Source organism: Pleurodeles waltl, chromosome 11 (genome assembly GCF_031143425.1).
Source record: "Pleurodeles waltl isolate 20211129_DDA chromosome 11, aPleWal1.hap1.20221129, whole genome shotgun sequence".
Taxonomy (NCBI): Eukaryota; Metazoa; Chordata; class Amphibia; order Caudata; family Salamandridae; genus Pleurodeles; species Pleurodeles waltl.
The window spans coordinates 935,912,907-935,934,195 of record NC_090450.1 but is presented as its reverse complement, the minus strand read 5'-3'; the positions used below and the strand labels follow the sequence as shown (position 1 = coordinate 935,934,195).

The 21,289-nt window shown below is 47.2% G+C and overlaps 1 protein-coding gene across 2 annotated transcripts in view; it reads left to right on the top strand.

Moving 5' to 3' along the window:
* Positions 1–21,289, top strand: part of GCN1 (GCN1 activator of EIF2AK4) — a 1,158,386-nt gene that overhangs the window by 831,763 nt on the left and 305,334 nt on the right. For both annotated transcript variants that reach the window (XM_069215038.1, XM_069215039.1), the window contains exons 38-40: positions 14,424–14,644; positions 15,728–15,796; positions 16,019–16,157. In XM_069215038.1, coding sequence (XP_069071139.1) covers positions 14,424–14,644; positions 15,728–15,796; positions 16,019–16,157 — 429 coding nt within the window. The remainder of the gene's footprint in view (positions 1–14,423; positions 14,645–15,727; positions 15,797–16,018; positions 16,158–21,289) is intronic.

Sequence of the window (21,289 nt, the reverse complement as noted above, 5' to 3'; positions counted from 1 at the left end):
ATACTCCTCAGTGGAGAATCCAAAGCCCTCAATCGGGGTTCCCTTCATGAGGTCATAAGATTCTGCATCTTTTCCAGAGAGTGTGAGGAGTCTATCCCTACACTTTCCATTGAACATTTCCCAAAGGAGAGCACCCCAGTGAGATCTGCTTACTTTTCTGGTTGCACAAGCCCTCTCAAAAGCTGTGAACCATTTGGTGATGTCATCACCATCTTCATATTTAGTTACAATCCCTTTAGGGATTTTCAACATGTCAGGAGAATCTCTGACCCTATTTAAGTTGCTGCCACCATTGATGGGACCTAGGCCCCTCTCTTGTCTTTCCCTTTCTATGGCTAGGAGCTGTCTCTCCAAAGCCAATCTTTTGGCCATCCTGGCTAACAGGAGGTCATCTTCACTGAGGCTATCCTCAGTGATTTCAGAGGTGCTGGCCCCTCCTGTGAGGGAAGCAGCATCTCTGACTAACACAGTTGGAATCAGGGATTGAGGGTCCCTGGGTTCCCTAGTTAGGACTGGGAGGTGGGAATTCTCCTCCAGGTCACTATCCTCATCCTCTGGGTTGTCATCCTCAGAGGGGTTGGCTTTTTCAAACTCTTCCAAATGCTCCTGGAGCTGTTGTTTGGAGGGTCTTAAGCCAACTGGGATTTTCTTTATTTTGCAGAGAGACCTTAGCTCCCTCATCTTAAGATGGAGGTAAGGTGTGAGGTCGAGTTCCACCACATTCTCTTCTGCGCCAGGCATTATGTTTCTATAAGTTGGAATACTTTTTAAGAATCTAAAACTAGTTCTAGAACCTAATTCAAACTTTCAAAAAACTTTTAAACTCTAAAAGAAATGCTAACAGGGACTAACACAAGGCCCTAGCAGGACTTTTAAGAATTTAGAAAAATAGCTCAAATTGCAAAAATCTATTTCGAATGACAATTTTTGGAATTTGTCGTGTGATCAGGTATTGGCTGAGTAGTCCAGCAAATGCAAAGTCTTGTATCCCACCGCTGATCCACCAATGTAGGAAGTTGGCTCTGTATGCACTATTTCAAAGTAAGGAATAGTATGCACAGAGTCCAAGGGTTCCCCTTAGAGGTAAGATAGTGGCAAAAAGAGAATACCAATGCTCTATTTTGTGGTAGTGTGGTCGAGCAGTAGGCTTATCAAAGGAGTAGTGTTAAGCATTTGTTGTACATCCACAAGCAATAAATGAGGAACACGCACTCAAAGACAATTCCAGGCCAATAAGTTTTTGTATAGAAACATATCTTTTCTTAGTTTATTTTAAGAACCACAGGTTCAAATTTTACATGTAATACTTCAAATGAAAGGTATTGCAGCTAGGTACTTTAGGAACTTTGAATAATCACAATTAGCTATTTCAAAACTAGACAGTGCAATTTTCACAGTTCCTAGGGGGAGTAAGTATTTGTTAGTTTTTGTAGGTAAGTAAACCACCTACGGGGTTCAAGTTTGGGTCCAAGGTAGCCCACCGTTGGGGGTTTAGAGCAACCCCCAAAGTTACCACACCAGCAGCTCAGGGCCGGTCAGGTGCAGAGTTCAAAGTGGTGCCCAAAACGCATAGGCTTCAATGGAGAAGGGGGTGCCCCGGTTCCAGTCTGCCAGCAGGTAAGTACCCGCGTCTTTGGAGGGCAGACCAGGGGGGTTTTGTAGGGCACCGGGGGGGACACAAGTTAGCACAGAAAGTACACCCTCAGCAGCACGGGGCGGCCGGGTGCAGTGTGCAAACACACGTCGGGTTTCCAATGAAAATCAATGGGAGACCAAGGGGTCTCTTCAGCGATGCAGGCAGGCAAGGGTGGGGCTCCTCGAGGTAGCCACCACCTGGGCAAGGAAGAGGGCCTCCTGGGGGTCACTACTGTACTGGAGTTCCGATCTTTCAGGTCCTGGGGGCTGCGGGTGCAGAGTCTTTTCCAGGCGTCGGGATCTGGGAGTCAGGCAGTCGCGGTCAGGGGGAGCCTCGGGATTCCCTCTGCAGGCGTCGCTGTGGGGGCTCAGGGGGGCAACTCTGGTTACTCACAGTCTCGTAGTCGCCGGGGAGTCCTCCCTGAAGTGTTGTTTCTCCATAAGTCGAGCCGGGGGCGTCGGGTGCAGAGTAGCAAGTCTCACGCTTCCGGCAGGAAACGCAGTTGTCTTGAAGTTGCTTCTTTGGAAACAAAGTTGCAGTCTTGGGTGAACAGGGCCGCTGTCCTCTGGAGTTTCGTGGTCCTTCTAGAGCAGGGCAGTCCTCTGAGGATTCAGAGGTCGCTGGTCCCTGGGGCGAGCGTCGCTGGAGCAGTGTCTTTAGAAGTGGGGAGACAGGCTGGTAGAGCTGGGGCCAAAGCAGTTGGTGTCTCTGTCTTCTCTGCAGGGTTTTTCAGCTTAGCAGTCCTCTTCTTCTTAGGTTGCAGGAATCTGAGTTCCTAGGTTCAGGGGAGCCCCTAAATTCGGAATTTAGGGTTGTGTTTAGGTCAGGGAGGGCAGTAGCCAATGGCTACTAGCCCTGAGGGTGGCTACACCCTCTTTGTGCCTCCTCCCAAGGGGAGGGGGTCACATTCCTATCCCTTTTGGGGGGATCCTCCATCTGCAAGATGGAGGATTCCTAAAAGTCAGAGTCACTTCAGCTCAGGTTGCCTTAGGGGCTGTCCTGACTGGCCAGTGACTCCTCCTTGTTTTTCTCATTATCTCCTCCGGCCTTGCTGCCAAAAGTGGGGCAGTGGCCGGAGGGGGCGGGCAACTCCACTAGCTGGAATGCCCTGTGGTGCTGTAACAAAGGGGGTGAGCATTTGAGGCTCACCACCAGGTGTTACAGCTCTGCAAGGGGGAGGTGATAAGCATCTCCACCCAATGCAGGCTTTGTTACTAGCCACAGAGTGACAAAGGCACTCTCCCCATGTGGCCAGCAACATGTCTCGAGTGTGGCAGGCTGCTAAAACCAGTCAGCCTACACAGGTAGTTGGTTAAGGTTTCAGGGGGCACCTCTAAGGTGCCCTCTGGGGTGTATATTAAAATATATTGTACACTGGCATCAGTGTGCATTTATTGTGCTGAGGAATTTGATACCAAACTTCCCAGTTTTCAGTGTAGCCATTATGGTGCTGTGGAGTTCGTGTTTGACAGACTCCCAGACCATATACTCTTATGGCTACCCTGCACTTACAATGTCTGAGGTTTTGTTTAGACAATGTAGGGGCACAATGCTCATGCACTGGTGCCCTCACCTATGGTGTAGTGCACCCTGCCTTAGGGCTGTAAGGCCTGCTAGAGGGGTGACTTATCTATACTGCATAGGCAGTGTGAGGTTGGCATGGCACCCTGAGGGGAGTGCCATGTCGACTTACTCGTTTTGTCCTCACTAGCACACACAAGCTGGCAAGCTGTGTGTCTGTGCTGAGTGAGGGGTCCCCAGGGTGGCATAAGATATGCTGCAGCCCTTAGAGACCTTCCCTGGCATCAGGGCCCTTGGTACCAGGGGTACCAGTTACAAGGGACTTACCTGGATGCCAGGGTGTGCCAATTGTGTAAACAAAAGTACAGGTTAGGGAAAGAACACTGGTGCTTGGGGCCTGGTTAGCAGGCCTCAGCACACTTTCAAATCAAAACATAGCATCAGCAAAGGCAAAAAGTCAGGGGGTAACCATGCCAAGGAGGCATTTCCTTACAGTTATTGTCTGGAACTCACTACCACATCTCCAAACATTACACTTCGGAAACACAGGCTCTCAGTGTAACATGAAACACTACTGAAAGAGGTCAAAGCCCTCCTCCACAAAGGTGAAATACATCCCGTCCCCATTCATCAGCAAGGTAGAGGAGTGTACTCTATATTTCCTAATACCCCAAAAAGATGGTTCCTTACAGCCCATTCTAGGTATCAGGCTGCTAAACCAGTACATCCTCTCAGAACACTTCCACATAGTAAACCTTCAGGATGTTACCCCACTTCTACAGCAAGGTGATTTTATTGCTGTACTAGACCTAAAGGGCGCCCATTTCCCCATCTCAATGTACTAAGTAGATAGCTGATATAATGTTAGAAAACATTACCGATTCAAGTTCCTCCCTTTTGGGGTGACTACTGCACTTTAAGTATTCACGAAGTGCCCTGCAGTGGTAGATGCACACCTGCACAGAGGGGAAGTTCACATATTTCTATAGCTGCGATTGGCTTATCAAAGCAGAAATCAAAGGTGTCTAAACCACACTCGGATAAGGTAGATCATCTCCATCACTTAGGCTTCACCATCATTGCCACCAAGTCTCACCTCCAACTCCTCCATATCGAGCCTTATCTAGGAGCTATCCTAAATGTAGAAATAGGCATGAACTAACCCAATCCTGCATGGATTCAGTTCTTTCAAATGCTGATTACAATTTTCAATTTCAACCATATCAGCAGCTAACATCCAGGACAGTTATGCGCCTCTTAGGCATGATGGTCTCCTCCATCGCCATAGTACTTCATCCATGACTACACATGCGCCCATTGCAGATGTTTTTAGCTCAACAGTGGTCTCAGACAGAGGATGACTGGGACCATTCCGTGTTGATTGGGCCCCGTTCTGATCACTCTCTGCAGTGGTGGAACACAAGCAACCTGTTGCAGGGACTGCCTTTCCTCGACCCTGTTCCACATGCTATTGTAACAATGGACACATCACTCACGGGGTGGGGTGCACACTTAAGAAATCTCACAGTGCAGGGCCTGTGAGAGACCAACACCTGGGTCTCCACATCACCTACCTAAAGCTTCTAGCTGTTCACCTAACGTTGAAAGCTTTCCTACCTCACCTGATTGGCAAAGTTGTCCTCGTTTGGCCTGACAAGATGACAACCATGTACTACCTACAAAAACAGTGAGGGACACATTCTCCACAACTATCACACCTATCTCAAATCATTTGACGCTGGGCTCCCCGTCACACCATCAAACTCTTAGCAAAGTACCTTCGAGGAAGGACAGTGATGTTTCCAAACTCCTCAGTAGGATGCAGCAACAAGTCCACAAGTGGGAACCCCACCTGCAAGTCTTCCTCCCAAACTTTTGCAAATAGGGATTCTCTCAAGTAGATCTGTTCTCAGCCGCAGATAGCGCAAAACTCCCAAACTTTGCCTCCAGGTTCCCACACCCACAGTCGAGCTGCAGTGCACTATGGATGAATTGGTCAGGGACATTTGCCTATGTGTTTCCTCCTCTCCCTCTTCTTCCATTTGTGGTTCTGAGGCTCAGGCAAACTTCTCTCACGTGCATCCTAGTAGCTCCCACTTGGGCTCACCAGCTGTGGTTCACCACTCTTCTAAACCTCTCTGTAGTTCCCCATAAGAAGCTCCCCAACAGGCCGGACCTTCTCACACAGAAACATGGAGAAATCAGGCACTCGGATGCCAAATCTCTGAATCTAGAGAATTGCCTGCTAAGGTCATACAATTTGGATACCTGAATCTTCCATCTGAGTGCATGGCCATTCTCAAATAAGCTCGCAGACCTACTTTAGGAAGCTGGCTCTCTATATGGTGCACTAAAAGTAGACTGTGTAGAGAGTCTGGTGGATCTCCAATTGGTTTGCAGACTTGGTCTTTGGGTAGCTGGGGAACCTTGTTGGCACCGGAGTTCCACTTCCACTCGGGTCGGTGGCTGCGGGTGCAGTGGTGACTTCAGGTGTCGAGTCCTTGTGTATCCGGAGGCTAGAGTCCTTTCTTTAGAGTTGGTTGGGGAGCAGATCTGCTTTGTCGAAGGCAGGCATTCCTCCTGAGTTTCTGGAGGCTCAGTTCAGGATGAGCCATCTTTTGGTGCAGAGTCTGTCGAGGGTTGCAGACTGGTCGGCAGGGTTGGTACCAGGTCAGCTGCTTCTCTTCTCTTCTTCTGGGGGTGCGACTCTTCCTCTTCTACGGGTGTGACTTTTTTTTTTTTTGTCCTTGGTACTCTTGGGTCGTCAGGATCTGGGTTCAGAGGTGCCACCTAAATACTCAATTTAGGGGCGTTACAGGGAGTGCCAGGTGGCAGCCAATGGGTTGCCCACATTTAGGGTGACTACATCCTCTTTATGACCACTTCTGTTGAGAAGTGGACATAACCCTGATCCTAGAGGTTTAATTCCACCCCCAAATCAAGATAGAGGAATTTGAAAAGTGGTATCCACTTCAGCTCACCCACCTTTGGGGTGGGACTGGTATGATGTCAACCCACCTCCTAATCTAACTAATTTTCCTGCCTGTCTTGCTGCCAAGAATTGGGGTCAGGACAGGGGTGCTTGTCATCTCCACCATTTGGAGAGACCTGGGTTGCATTACAAAGGCGACTAGGCCTTTGAAGCTTCCGCCCTGGAATGTCCATCCTGTCTGGAGGAGCTGTCAACACCCCCACCTAGTTCAGGCTTTTGTCTCTGGCCTCCGAAAATGCTGGCTCTTACCTTAGGGGGTCAGAAACGTGGATAAGGTGTCTGAGCCAGTCAGGACCAGTTAGTCAACACACTAGTAGCTTTTCAGGGGGCACCTCTAAGGTGCCCTCTGGATGCATGTATTGGTAAATCCAACACTGCCATCAGTGTGGGTTCACCAAAACGAGATGTTTGATACCGAACATCCCTGTCTTGAGTGAAGCCATCATGTAGCTGTGGAATTCGTAGTGACTAGTGTCCAGCCAGGTACTAAAAATGGCTTCCCTGGTCACTTACTATGTCTGAGAATCGACAGACATAGCAGGGGCATATCTGCCCATGCAGATATGCCCTTGCTTGTAAGGGTCTCAGGACTCCATGGCCACCGTCGCATCCATCAGACTCGGGTGCAGTGGTGTTTTGAGGGATTAGGTCAAAATAGTCTGAGACTTACTCTGAGTCTTGTTGACCTGGTAAAGAGCTGTGATACGGTAATGGGGCCACTCTCCTGATTGGCTTTTTGGATCCTGACATCCCTTGACTGTAGGTCTGCTTTGGTGCTGTTGGAATCCGGATTGGCCCACCAGTAAGCCTTGGTTGCTGCAAGGGGTCCAGTACCCCTGCTATAGGTGCACTGAGCCTCCAGGGCAGTTCAGCAACTGGGGACCTCAGCGAAGTGTCAGTGCTGGACTCCAAACAATCTGTTCCTGGCTCTTTGTTCCCTCTGAGGGCCCGATGGCCAACAGGACAGAGTACCAGACCTTGGAAACTGTCTACAGATGCAGAGAAGCAGCTCCTCTTCTCCAAGGGAGATCGTTCCTGGTTGTTTGAGGTGCTGGGCAGTCCTCCAAGGTTTTTCGGGCGGTTGTCCAGCTCTTTGTGAAGTTGGTCCAGCGGTTGCCAAAGTGCAAGCAGCCTGGTGGGGTTTTGTGCCAATCTTTGGTGCAGGTCTTATTTCTTCCTCGGTTCCCAGTAGTCAAGTAGTAACTTGATCTACTTTCCGAGTGTCAGGGGGTCCCCTGAGTACTCAATTTAGGGGCGTTAAGGGGAGTGAAAGGTAGTAACCAATTGGCTACTTATCCTTGGGGTCACTACACCGCCTAGATGACAGCCTCCTGTGTGGAGTGGGCATCACCCTGTCCCTGAGTACCTAATTCCACTGCACACAAGATGGTGGAATTCTCCTTTTCGTGTTCACTTAAGGCTGTCCACCCTAGGGGTGTATTGCGCCTGCAAGTTCAATATGCCTCCTGAATATCTAATTTACCACTTGTCCTGGTGCCAAAAGGGCCTTAGGGCAGGAGATTGCCTCTCCCAGGTCTAGGGGGAAGCTGGGGTCACATATCAAAGCTGACCGGGACTTTGAAGTCCCTGGCCTTGGTATGCAAATTTACTAGCTATCATGTTGGCGGAGGTGATAACACCTCATGTCACAGCAGGCATCATTTCTGACCTCGAAGAGCAGGGGCTCTCACTTTCAGGGGTCAGAAACTTGTCTATGGTGGCAGGCTGGTTGGTACGAGTCAGCCAGCACACTAGAGGGCTAGTAGGTTTCAGGGGGAACTTCTTAGGTGCCCTCCGGGTGCATGTCATAATGAATCCAATACCGGTACCAGTATGGATTTATTAAGATGAGACATTTGATACCAAACACCACTATATTCTGTTCAGCCATCATGTAGCTGGGTCTCTCGTGCTGACCAGTGTCCACTATATGTCCTAAGATGGCTGCCCGGTCACTTGTGTTATCTAGCATCAGAACTAGACATCACAGGGGCATATCTGTTCATGCAGACTCGCCCTCACACTTATTATGATGCACCCTGCCCTAGGGCTCTTAAGGCCTGTTGTAGCGGTGACTTACATATAATAGATTCAGTGACTTTGGCATGTCATACAATGAATGTGCCCTGTCTTGCTTTCACTCAGGGTTTGCACCTTGACTTGCAGTGGCAGGCTGTGTGCAATTTGTGTGTGGGCCCCATAGGGTGGTATAATATACGCTGCAGCTCTTAGGGACCCTCGTTGATACCTATGCCCAAGGTACCAGAGGTACCATTTGCTAGGGATTCACAGGGGTGCTAAAATCCTTTGCCAATTGTGAAACAATCAGACTTACCTTGTTTTAAGAGAAGAAGCAATGACACTGAGGTCTGGTTAGCAGGTCTCAGTGCACTGTTAGTCAAAAAACAGAATCTAATAGTTCTTAAGGGATCAGAAAAGTGTGGGTTATCTACAAAGAAGTCCAGTTTCCTATAGACATTGCAGGGCCATACCTGCTCATGCAGATGTGTCCTCACATGAAATAGACTCACCCTACCTTAGGGCTTTAAGGCCTGCTGTAGGGGTGACTTAAATATATTATACGCAGTGACTTTGGCATGGCACCTGGGTGTGCCATGTCATGTTTTCACTCATGATTTCCACCATGTCACACAGCCTGCAATGGCAGTCTGCATGCAGGTTGTAGGGAGAACCCTTAGAGTAGCTGTAGGAAAGCACCCTTTTTAACATGGTTAGCCCCCACTTTTTGCCTGGTTTCTGATGTGGCTTTGACTGTTAGTGGACTCGGGTGCCTGCTAACCATGTCCCCAGTGCCAGATCTCTTTCCCCAAAACTGTACATTTGTTTTGCACAATTGGAAACCTCTTTACTTACCACTGTAAGTCCATAGTAAATGGTACACCAGGTGCCTGGGGTACTAAGGAAGGTCTCTGAGGGCTGCAGCACCAATTGTGACCCCTCACCTCTCTCACACATGGCTGTCATTGCAGACTATGTGTTTTGGTGTAGGCTAAATTGAAAACACATCTCCCTGTGTGCCAGGTCCCCTATCACTCCTTGTGCCAGGTGTAAGTCACCCCTAAAGCTGGGTGCATCCAGGCACATGTGCGGGCATATATGCATGAGCATATATGTCCCTACTATGTCTCTGTCAATTCTGAGACCTAGTAAGTGCACAGGGAAGCCATTTTAAATGCATATGCTGGACACTGGTCATTACAAGTTCCCCACCTACATGATGGCTTCTCTGAATCCTGGGATGTTTGGTATGAAACATCTCAGAATAATTAACCCTTACCATCCCCAGTGATGGATTTACTAAAGAATGCACACAGAAGGTGTAGGAAGTTGGCTCTGTATGTGCTATTTCAAAGTAAGGAATAGCATGCACAGAGTCCAAGGGTTCCCCTTAGAGGTAAAATAGTGGTAAAAATAGATAATACTAATGCTCTATTTTGTGGTAGTGTGGTCGAGCAGTAGGCTTATCCAAGGAGTAGTGTTAAGCATTTGTTGTACATACACATAGACAATAAATGAGGTACACACACTCAGAGACAAATCCAGCCAATAGGTTTTGTTATGGAAAAATATCTTTTCTTAGTTTATTTTAAGAACCACAGGTTCAAATTCTACATGTAATAGCTCATTTGAAAGGTATTGCAGGTAAGTACTTTAGGAACTTTAAATCATAAAAATTGCATGTATACTTTTCAAGTTATTGACAAATAGCTGTTTTAAAAGTGGACACTTAGTGCAATTTTCACAGTTCCTAGGGGAGGTAAGTTTTGGTTAGTTTTACCAGGTAAGTAAGACACTTACAGGGTTCAGTTCTTGGTCCAAGGTAGCCCACCGTTGGGGGTTCAGAGCAACCCCAAAGTCACCACACCAGCAGCTCAGGGCCGGTCAGGTGCAGAGTTCAAAGTGGTGCCCACAACACATAGGCTAGAATGGAGAGAAGGGGGTGCCCCGGTTCCGGTCTGCTTGCAGGTAAGTACCCGCGTCTTCGGAGGGCAGACCAGGGGGGTTTTGTAGGGCACCGGGGGGGACACAAGTCCACACAGAAATTTCACCCTCAGCAGCGCGGGGGCGGCCGGGTGCAGTGTAGAAACAAGCGTCGGGTTTGTAATGGAAGTCAATGGGAGATCTAGGGATCTCTTCAGCGCTGCAGGCAGGCAAGGGGGGGGTTCCTCGGGGAAACCTCCACTTGGTCAAGGGAGAGGGACTCCTGGGGGTCACTCCTCCAGTGAAAGTCCGGTCCTTCAGGTCCTGGGGGCTGCGGGTGCAGGGTCTCTCCCAGGCGTCGGGACTTTAGGTTCAAAGAGTCGCGGTCAGGGGAAGCCTCGGGATTCCCTCTGCAGGCGGCGCTGTGGGGGCTCAGGGGGGACAGGTTTTTGTACTCACAGTCTTAGAGTAGTCCTGGGGTCCCTCCTGAGGTGTTGGATCGCCACCAGCCGAGTCGGGGTCGCCGGGTGCAGTGTTGCAAGTCTCACGCTTCTTGCGGGGAGCTTGCAGGGTTCTTTAAAGCTGCTGGAAACAAAGTTGCAGCTTTTCTTGGAGCAGGTCCGCTGTCCTCGGGAGTTTCTTGTCTTTTCGAAGCAGGGGCAGTCCTCAGAGGATGTCGAGGTCGCTGGTCCCTTTGGAAGGCGTCGCTGGAGCAGGATCTTTGGAAGGCAGGAGACAGGCCGGTGAGTTTCTGGAGCCAAGGCAGTTGTCGTCTTCTGGTCTTCCGCTGCAGGGGTTTTCAGCTAGGCAGTCCTTCTTCTTGTAGTTGCAGGAATCTAATTTTCTAGGGTTCAGGGTAGCCCTTAAATACTAAATTTAAGGGCGTGTTTAGGTCTGGGGGGTTAGTAGCCAATGGCTACTAGCCCTGAGGGTGGGTACACCCTCTTTGTGCCTCCTCCCAAGGGGAGGGGGTCACAATCCTAACCCTATTGGGGGAATCCTCCATCTGCAAGATGGAGGATTTCTAAAAGTCAGAGTCACCTCAGCTCAGGACACCTTAGGGGCTGTCCTGACTGGCCAGTGACTCCTCCTTGTTTTTCTCATTATTTTCTCCGGCCTTGCCGCCAAAAGTGGGGCCTGGCCGGAGGGGGCGGGCAACTCCACTAGCTGGAGTGTCCTGCTGGGTTGGCACAAAGGAGGTGAGCCTTTGAGGCTCACCGCCAGGTGTGACAATTCCTGCCTGGGAGAGGTGTTAGCATCTCCACCCAGTGCAGGCTTTGTTACTGGCCTCAGAGTGACAAAGGCACTCTCCCCATGGGGCCAGCAACATGTCTCGGTTTGTGGCAGGCTGCTAAAACTAGTCAGCCTACACAGATAGTCGGTTAAGTTTCAGGGGGCACCTCTAAGGTGCCCTCTGTGGTGTATTTTACAATAAACTGTACACTGGCATCAGTGTGCATTTATTGTGCTGAGAAGTTTGATACCAAACTTCCCAGTTTTCAGTGTAGCCATTATGGTGCTGTGGAGTTCGTGTTTGACAGACTCCCAGACCATATACTCTTATGGCTACCCTGCACTTACAATGTCTAAGGTTTTGTTTAGACACTGTAGGGGTACCATGCTCATGCACTGGTACCCTCACCTATGGTATAGTGCACCCTGCCTTAGGGCTGTAAGGCCTGCTAGAGGGGTGTCTTACCTATACTGCATAGGCAGTGAGAGGCTGGCATGGCACCCTGAGGGGAGTGCCATGTCGACTTACTCGTTTTGTCCTCACTAGCACACACAAGCTGGCAAGCAGTGTGTCTGTGCTGAGTGAGAGGTCTCCAGGGTGGCATAAGACATGCTGCAGCCCTTAGAGACCTTCCTTGGCATCAGGGCCCTTGGTACTAGAAGTACCAGTTACAAGGGACTTATCTGGATGCCAGGGTCTGCCAATTGTGGATACAAAAGTACAGGTTAGGGAAAGAACACTGGTGCTGGGGCCTGGTTAGCAGGCCTCAGCACACTTTCAATTGTAAACATAGCATCAGCAAAGGCAAAAAGTCAGGGGGCAACCATGCCAAGGAGGCATTTCCTTACAGAAGGCACCTTAGAGGTGCCCCTAAACACCTAGTAGCCACAAGTGGGCTGACTGACTGGTCCTGACCAATTTATGCCACCATAGATGCGTTTCATGCCCCCCCCCCCAAGGTGAGAGCCAGCGCTCTCGTCGGCTTGAGACAAAGGCCTGCGCTGGTCAGAGTGTGATCTCCTATCCCAGGCAAGATGGACATTCCGGAGGGGGCTTCAAAGGCCTTGCCACCTTTGTAATGCAACCCAGGTCTCTCCTGATGGTGGATATGTCCATCCCCCCCTGTCCTAACCCCTCTTTTGGCAGCAGCACAGTTGACCATATTAGTTGAATTAGGAATACCCACTTCATGCCAGTCCCACCCCTAAGGTGGACAAACTGAAGTGGATTCTACTTTTTAAATTCCTCTATCTTGTTTGGGAGGAACTAGGCCACTAGGGTTAGGGTTATGCCCACTTCCCAGCAGAAATGGTCATAAGAAGGGTGTAGTCACCCTATGGTGGTCAGCCCATTGGCTACCGCCTGGCACTCCCTGTAACACCTATAAATTGAATATTTAGGTGGCATCCCTAAACCCAGATTTCGACACCCTAAGAAGACCAGGACAAAGTAGTGTTGCACCCGCAGAATAGGAAAAGAAGCAGCCGCTGACCTGGATCCAGCACCTCTGGCCTACCTGCTGACCTCAAAGGATGCTGCACAAGAAGCCAGTTCGTCCAGCCTTCAATAAAGATTAAGGTCTCCTGTGGGCAGCAGACTTGCCCTGCAACAAGAAACTCTAAAGAAAAGGCTCTACAGCTACTGAAGCCCTGGAAACCTGACACCAGAAGTGACTACTGCACCCGAAATCAACGACCCGAGGTGAAGCCAATCGACTGTGCCAACGTGGGTCACCAGTTGCACAGAAACCGAGTCCAGTGTGATCTCACCCAACTTGGCCTGCAGCCTCTGCACCAAGGCTCCCCCTCCCACAGGCTTGTGGTGAGAGAAAACACGACAGCTCCAGCAACCATTGCACCTGTGACCCCTGACCCCAGCTGATGTGGGTCATCAGTGCCAACAACGTCCAGAGCTTGAGTCTACCCCTGCCGGACTCCCCCACGACGCCTACAGCCTCAACACACAGGACCCTCTGACCATGAGTGCTCTCGGATGGGAAAACCAGATGCCTAAGGACACGTCTGCATCCATCACCCCTGGGCACAGGAGAAGAGGACCAACTGTGTACCTATGTCCCCGAGCACCCCAAGTCTACTACCTACATGTTTGTTGTCCCCAACTGGCTTTCCAGCCAGAGCCTGCACCCTGTTTATCACTGGGTCAAACTCCCTTAGGAAACTATTGGGCATCTTACACCTTACTGCACCTCTGCAACCAGCTGCCCAGTGTGACCTGTTGGTGTGGTTCTGGTCAGTGCCCAGTACTTACCCTAACTCACTGAAATTGGCTTCGTAAGTCTTTGTTAACCTATGTTTGTTGAACATTGTTTTTCCTCCATAGGATAACATTGAGAAGAAATCTGAAAATTGCACTGTCTATTTCTGAAACTGCAAAGTATTTATACTTAAAAGTCTACTCACCTGATTATTAAGTTCTTGGGTTTTAAACATTTATCAAAATAATTGTTATTTTTCTAAATTGGTTTTAGATTTATTCTTTGAGTGTGTGTCTCAGTTATTGCCTCTGTGAGTGCAATAAATGCTTAGCACTACCCTCTGTTAAGCCTAATCTTTCAGCTACACTACCACAAACAGAGCATTAGTCCTATCTACTTTTGCCTCTGCAATACCAATTGGGGATCCACCTCACGCTCTGCACAGTTTACTACATTTTAGTGCACTATTTAGAAAGCCAGCTTCCTGAAGTGACATAATACATGCTGCATCCCTTATGGACCCTCTTTAGTACCCATTCCCTAGCTACCAGGGGTACCATTTACTAGGTACATATAGGGGTGCTAAAGTGTGTGTCAATTGTACACAATTCAGATTAGTGTACCTTGTTATAGGGAAAGAGCACTGGCTCAGATGACCTGGTTAGCAGGAACTCAGTGCACCTTCTGTTGAAATACCTCCGTCCCAGTGGCAAAAGGTGGGGTGACCATGTCAAAAAGGGGTAGTTTCCTGCATCAGTTAAGTAATCTTTTCCTTATAATACATTTTCTTATTGCTGTAATGAAAATGTGCACTGTAATTTGTTTTTTAAAAGCGTGTGTGCACTAAATTTTAAATAAAGATGTAAATGTATTCACTTTCTAGCCATTTCTCCTATTCTACTGGATGCTCTGACTGATCCTTCGAGGAAGACTCATAAATGTTTGCAGACACTGCTGGACACTAAATTTGTTCACTTCATTGATGCACCATCTCTTGCCTTGATTATGCCCATTGTTCAGAGAGCATTCCAAGACCGTTCCACAGACACCAGGAAAATGGCTGCTCAGATCATTGGAAACATGTACTCTCTAACAGACCAAAAGGTAGGAAGATGTAAATATGAGGGGAGAGGTGTTCATTGGATTCTATGACTCAACAGCTGGAAATGTGCAGGGTAGTGGCAATAAAACTTGAGAATAAAAGAATGCTTCTAACATACAAGTTCAGATTAAGTGATAGGATTGGTAGTTTCATTCTTATACAGGGAGGACAGAGGAGGATGGCAGTACAGAACAGGTGATTCATGTAAGCAGATTTGGCGTTGTGTGGCTAAAATAAGGATAGTTGTTGGTGTTTCTGCTGCTAGTGGCCTCATTTCAAAATAAACAGTTGAATGGATGCCTGCAGTTTGTTTGTGTATGAGAATGCAGCAGTAATTTGGAGGTATCTGAAGACAGTTGTAGAACCATTCCAGCTAAAATGGTTTTAACTGCAGCACTGACCAGTAGCAATTTTGTGCAAAATCTATTAGGTTTATCTATTGGCTCTTGCTGATTTGTATTTGATGTACCTTGTGTACAGGGATGCAAATGGCATGGGTTCAAGATGGGCTAGGGATGGGTAGTGATGAAAGTGACAGAATAAAGGACTGTGTTTATATACAGGCATATTTGCGCAGCTGTGCTCAATGTTTAGCATATGGGCTTGGTTCTAATGTTTAATTTTATCAAATGAAAATGTTTGCTGCAAATTATTAGTCCTAGTCATTTTGAGGAATGGATATATGGAGTGTAACAATACTTTGCATGTGGGGCTGGGTTGGTTTTACTGGGGTGTGCATAGAGCTATACGAGTGAGCAACCTTTTGATGCTAGCAGTGAAGGGGATCTGAAGACTAATTCATGGTAGTTTTGCTTGGCTTCTAAAAAGGTTATTGTGATTGTTGAATAATCATGGAATTGAAGATAAGAGCTATGTGGCTTGAGTAGAAAGCTGACTGGACTTTACACTTGGGTAATGATTGATATTGTGTGAATGAAACTGTAGAAAGTTCTATATTTGAAAGCACACTCTGATTTGTTTCTTGAGTATGAGATGTATCGCTTAGTGCTTTTTCCAAAACCAGCCTGTAGGATGTGATGAAGTTAATTTACCTCATCTCTTAATTCTCTTTGTGCTTGTTTTAGGACTTGGCTCCGTACCTGCCCAGTGTTACACCTGGGCTGAAGGCTTCCTTGCTTGACCCTGTTCCAGAGGTAAGAGATTATTTGCCTAATTTTGCTGTTATATACCTTAATTCCCTGATGAGGGATATTTGGGATCTGCAAATATGTGAACATTTGTCTGGCATCCTCATTAACATGGGTGATTGTCAGTGTGGATTGCAGACAGAAAAGGTATATTTGCATACATTCCTTGTATGTTGTCCCGTATCGCTCACTGCCTGTGTTTAGTTACTCTTTTCTCTACCCTTCCAGGTGCGAACAGTGTCTGCCAAGGCATTGGGGGCAATGGTGAAGGGAATGGGAGAGTCCTGCTTTGATGACTTGTTGCCATGGCTGATGGAAACACTGGCATCTGAACAGAGCTCTGTGGATCGGTCTGGAGCTGCTCAGGGTGAGCCTTTTAATGAGCAAATTTGGAAACCTCTAGCCAGCAGCATTTGGTGCTTACCATTGGGGCCTGGCCAAAGTGTACAAGTGGTGAAGCCTTTGGGATCATATGATGCAGTTAATCAGAGAGAGTCTTCAATTTGCATTAGGAATTTCCTTAAATTCATTTAAGTCCTTCCTTTTTAAAGTGTTTGGAGCGTTTTATGTCAGATTTAGAATAGCTGGACAACTTGAAACATTTAATCCTTTCCAGTCTTGTTACACACATTGTATTCTGCACTCTTTGTAGCTGTATCAAATGCCCCCTTTTTTGTTCATTACTTTAAGATGGGAGTAGATGGTGCACCAATATCCAATGCAGCCAAAGCACAACCCTCCATAAACTTAGCCAAAACCACTTAACTCATTTTACGTATTGACACCAACGCTAAAAACAAATGTTCCTTAAGTAGAAATGCTTCTAACCCATTTCGAATTCATGTTGTGGCACTATAATTCCTCAGTTTGTTCCTTCATATTTGTTCTGTTTTTGTCTCCTTTTTCTCCCTTGTTATTCATCTTTATTATTTGCCTTCTACTTCCTCATTACTAGTGTACTTAGGATTTGCCTTACACATCTTTCTCATCAAGCGCTGCTCCTTCTATCGGTCTTTTCTAGCTGGAATATTTCCTCTCCCTCCCTTTGTTTTCTGATTTCACAGACCGTGTATGTATGGGAAGAGACTGCCTCATGGGGTTTTCTGATGGCAGTGTGTGGTGTTGGGGAGGGGGGGCAATTGGGGGGGGGCAGAGAGAGGAGGGGAGAGAATGTCTTCCATCATTGCCTTATAAGCCTTAATGGTACCAACCACACACAACATGGGGAAGTCTGCAGTAGTGGAATAGGAAACAATACAAGAAGAAGAAAGAAAACTTTTATTCGGTATGAAAAAGTTCATCCATTACAGCAAATAATCACCAATACATTATTAATATACCAATAAAACCATATATGATAAAAACACCCATCATAGATATGAACATATAAAAACCACATTCATAAAAAACAATAAAATAGAAGAACTCATTCTAAAAACTCTACATTATTACGCCAGGTGATAGCTCCCTTCAAGAATGATCCCAGGCCCTTCCATACCAATATATCTGAGGCCATTTGTAACCACAGAAAAGCAGGACGATATTGCACGAAACCCTTGGGCCTTAGGAGAGGTAATAAAAAACGAGTTCTAAACGGTGCATAAAAAACACAAAACAATGTAAAATGGAGCAAGGTCTGATGGGACACCCCATCGCAGGGGCAAAGTCTAATACATTTGTCCCCATACTGACCTAGCGGGAAACACAAATTACTTCTAATGCTTCCCAGGCGGAATCGAGTTATGAGAGACCTTTCCCTCACATCCTTTATTTCTAAAAGATAGCGCTCAGGGTCCACCCACATCTTTAACATGATGTAGTCCCTGATTGATTTTTTTCCCTAAAGCCTTCCCCTCCCTTTTGGAGGCCTGTATTCTCAGAAAATTGTCCTTAACCCATTTCTTGTCATGGCTAGTCAGACCCTCGGGATAATCAAACAATTCAGGCCGCCCCAGGTCATGAGCCATCTTCCTTATGTGCATCAGCCAGGGAATATTCTTTGCATTGTCGCAAGCCAAACAATCCCTTAGGATTTCCATATTAAGAGTAGCATGTTCGTTACTCCAGATTGAGATCCATAGCAGAAGGGGAGCCAACTGGATAGTATCCTGCACAAACTCAAGCTCCAGTTCCAGGTGAAGGCAAAAACCAGGGATGTTTTGTCCAACTCCCAGGAGCCGTCTACAAAAGCGATTTTCTTCCACCGTAAGAGCTCGAGTATCCCTATACCCCCAAAGTGCTGTGCCATACAGCAGGACAGGAAGGCATTTCCGCCTATAGATTTCAAGCAGGGGCTTGATAGGTCTACTACCTACCCTTACAGCAAAGTCAAAAGCCGCACCAACTGTTGCATGGAAAAGCACAACCCTTCTGGCATTACAGGGTTTCCAGGATCCTTTCTCATCAAAAATCACCCCTAAGTATGGGAACTCATGGACCCTGCTAATAACTTGATCCTCCACCCTAAGCTCCCCCACCCTGCTCAGAGGTCTTCCACAAACCATAAAATGTGATTTCTTAAAATTGACCTCTAAACCCAAAGCTGACATAAAAGTAACATAAGCTCTAACTATTTCCCGGAGACCATTCATCGTGCGGGCCATGAGGACTGCGTCATCCGCGTACGTCAGCACAGGGATATCAATACCCTTCACCTTTGGGACATCCCTACAGTGTTTCATCAAAAAATCAGACAGTCCATTTGTATATAGAAGGAACAAAGTAGGAGCCAGGACACACCCCTGACGCACACCTCTTGAAAGTTTAAAAGCCTCTGAGCATTCCCCATTAGGTCCTACCCTTACATTTGCAACTGTCCCAGAGTGGAGATATCGGAGCAGCTCTACAATATTGGGATCCAGACCTAAATGATTTAGCCTCTCCCATAAAATAGACCGGTTCACTTTATCAAAGGCACAACTAAGGTCCATAAAAGCAAGATAAGGGGTACCTTTCCTGGCCTGCGTGTATTTACCGATCATCATCAGTAAGTTAAGACATTGTTCTCGCGTACCGAGGCCTTCCCTAAAACCATACTGTTCCCGGCTTAAGATGTCATTTCCTATCATCCAGGCCTCCAGACGACTTAGAATGATCCGTCCCAGAATCTTCGCAGAAGAGTCCAGGAGGGATATAGGGCGATAAGATTTAGGGTCATTACGATCGCCCTTTTTAAACACTGGGACAATACATGCCAGTCTCCAAGAGGCAGGAATGCCCACCGTAACTGCTGCATTGAGAACATTTAGGAGAATAGGTGCCCATAGCTGGGGGTTAGCTTTATATAAATCCATAGGGATTGAGTCCGGGCCCGGAGCTTTATTGCTCGCGCTACTCTGTAATGCATCAGTAACCTCCTGGAGCGAAAACCTGATTGCTAGGTTAGGGGCCACATCATATATGTTCTCCCGGATATTTCTTAAAGGAATACCCTCAAAGATTTTACAAAAATGAATTACCCAGGCCTCCGGGGCGATGTTACAGCCAAGGCCCTCAGATGTTTCTGTTTCAAAGGAACCTCTATTTACCACCTTCCAAAACAGGCCAGGGTCCTTCAGAGCAGTGGCACGCTCTAACTCTTCCCAGGCTTTATCTTTATGTTTTAGCTTACTATCCCTCAGGGCCCTTTTATACCTCATTCTAGCTTCTTTTACAAGGGCCCAATCTCTAGGGTGATTCTTGGTAACCATCTTTAGGTTTGCCCTTGCATCATAGCAGGCCTTGTCATACCAGCCACATTTACGTTTACTGGGGAGGCTGCCTACTGAGAGAAGGCAGTCTCTGACTGCTGCATTTACCACTGTTATAGCATCCAAAACAGTCTTAGGATTCAGAGCCTCTATCAGGAGTATTTCCATAAATAGATGTAAATTTTCCCCCACCACTCTTCCTACAACTTTTTGGGGGTCCACTTGCTTCCACCCAAGCCGCCTCCCCTGGTCCTTTATCACCATTGCTACAGGCCTACCTCGTCCTAGTTTACGTAGGGCCCCAGACAGTTTAAAGGACACTATAAGGGGATTATGAGCGCTAAAGCACTCCCCTAGCACTTCACCCCCAGTCACTAAGTCTCTGATGGGGGGAGACACAAAAATGTAATCAATGGTGGATCCAGACCCTCTTCCCACATAAGTTGGAAGTTGGTGGGTACCTACTGCTTCTATGTCATAAAAATTCAGAAAGCCCATCTTCCTGAGTTCCTTTATTAGCTCCCTACCTCTCGCGTCCTGCAGACCATACGCTGAGTAGCCCTCGCAGTCACGAATAAAGGGATTAACCACAGTGCTGAACCTGCCCAGCTTGGCATTAAAATCTCCAGAGACGATAGCACAAAATTCCAGCCCCACCTTCTCCATTCTGTATTTCAGAACCTGAAGAACGGAGAACAGAGCCCCAATTTGGCACCCCCCATCCCACACAGCGTTATAGAAGTTAACCAATAAAATATTAAAATTATTGGAGAAGATTACCCATACCAACAATATACCTTGGTGGTTGCAGTTAATTTGAAAGGCACCCACTATCTTGGAGAGGCGAATTAGGGTAACCAGGCCACCTTTCGAGCGGCCACCAAGAGACTGCACAGCTGGAACTGCATATCTATCATACCCATCCCACACAGACAGCCCCTCCGACCAGGTTTCCTGAAGCATGATAATATCATAGTTAGTCACACACCCAACCCATGCTTGATCGGATAACTTGGCATCATAACCCGCAATATTCCATGAGATAAGATTACATTGGGTAGGAACCTCTTCCTGTACAGCCAATGCATTACAAGAGTTAAACTTCATTCATCTGAATATGTGTAAAGTAACCCCATCCGGGACGAATAGTCTCCCTGTTATGCCGAGAGCGTTGACACCTGACACCCATCTACAGGATACTAGACACAGCAGTCTGGCCAATTTCACTGACATCTTCCTGGAGAGATTTGTTGCAGAGCCAGGAAAGGAACAGATTTGTAAGAGCTTGTAAACCTGCCAGAGTATGAAATACCTCAGTTCTGGAGATAGGAACAATGCAATACACCTAAGGAGTTTATAGACCAGAGGGTGTTCTGTAGGAAGATGGCTCTTTATATAGTATATCAAAATAAGATATACTGTACAAAGAGTCCAAGGGTTCCCCTACTAGTGGACAGAGTCTTGCTCTAGCAATCCCAAGGTGCTCTATTAGGGGGCAGTGTGGTCGAACAGCCTTAGGCTTATCAGAGAGAGATGTTAGACATCTGCAAATACACATACAGTCAATAATTGATGCACACAACTCAATAAGGAGATCCTCACCAATTTATTTTAAAAAAATGACACATATATTTAGGCACCAGAATCAATACAATCAGGTAAGTATGTTTTGCAGTAAAAATACTTTCAGTTTTTAAAAGTCCATGGCACATTTATTTAGAGGCCATGTCGTTAGTCCATGTTATTCTGTGGAGGAAAAAGAAATACTGCATACACAGGTATAGTACAGCGACTTATGGGACCAATCTCC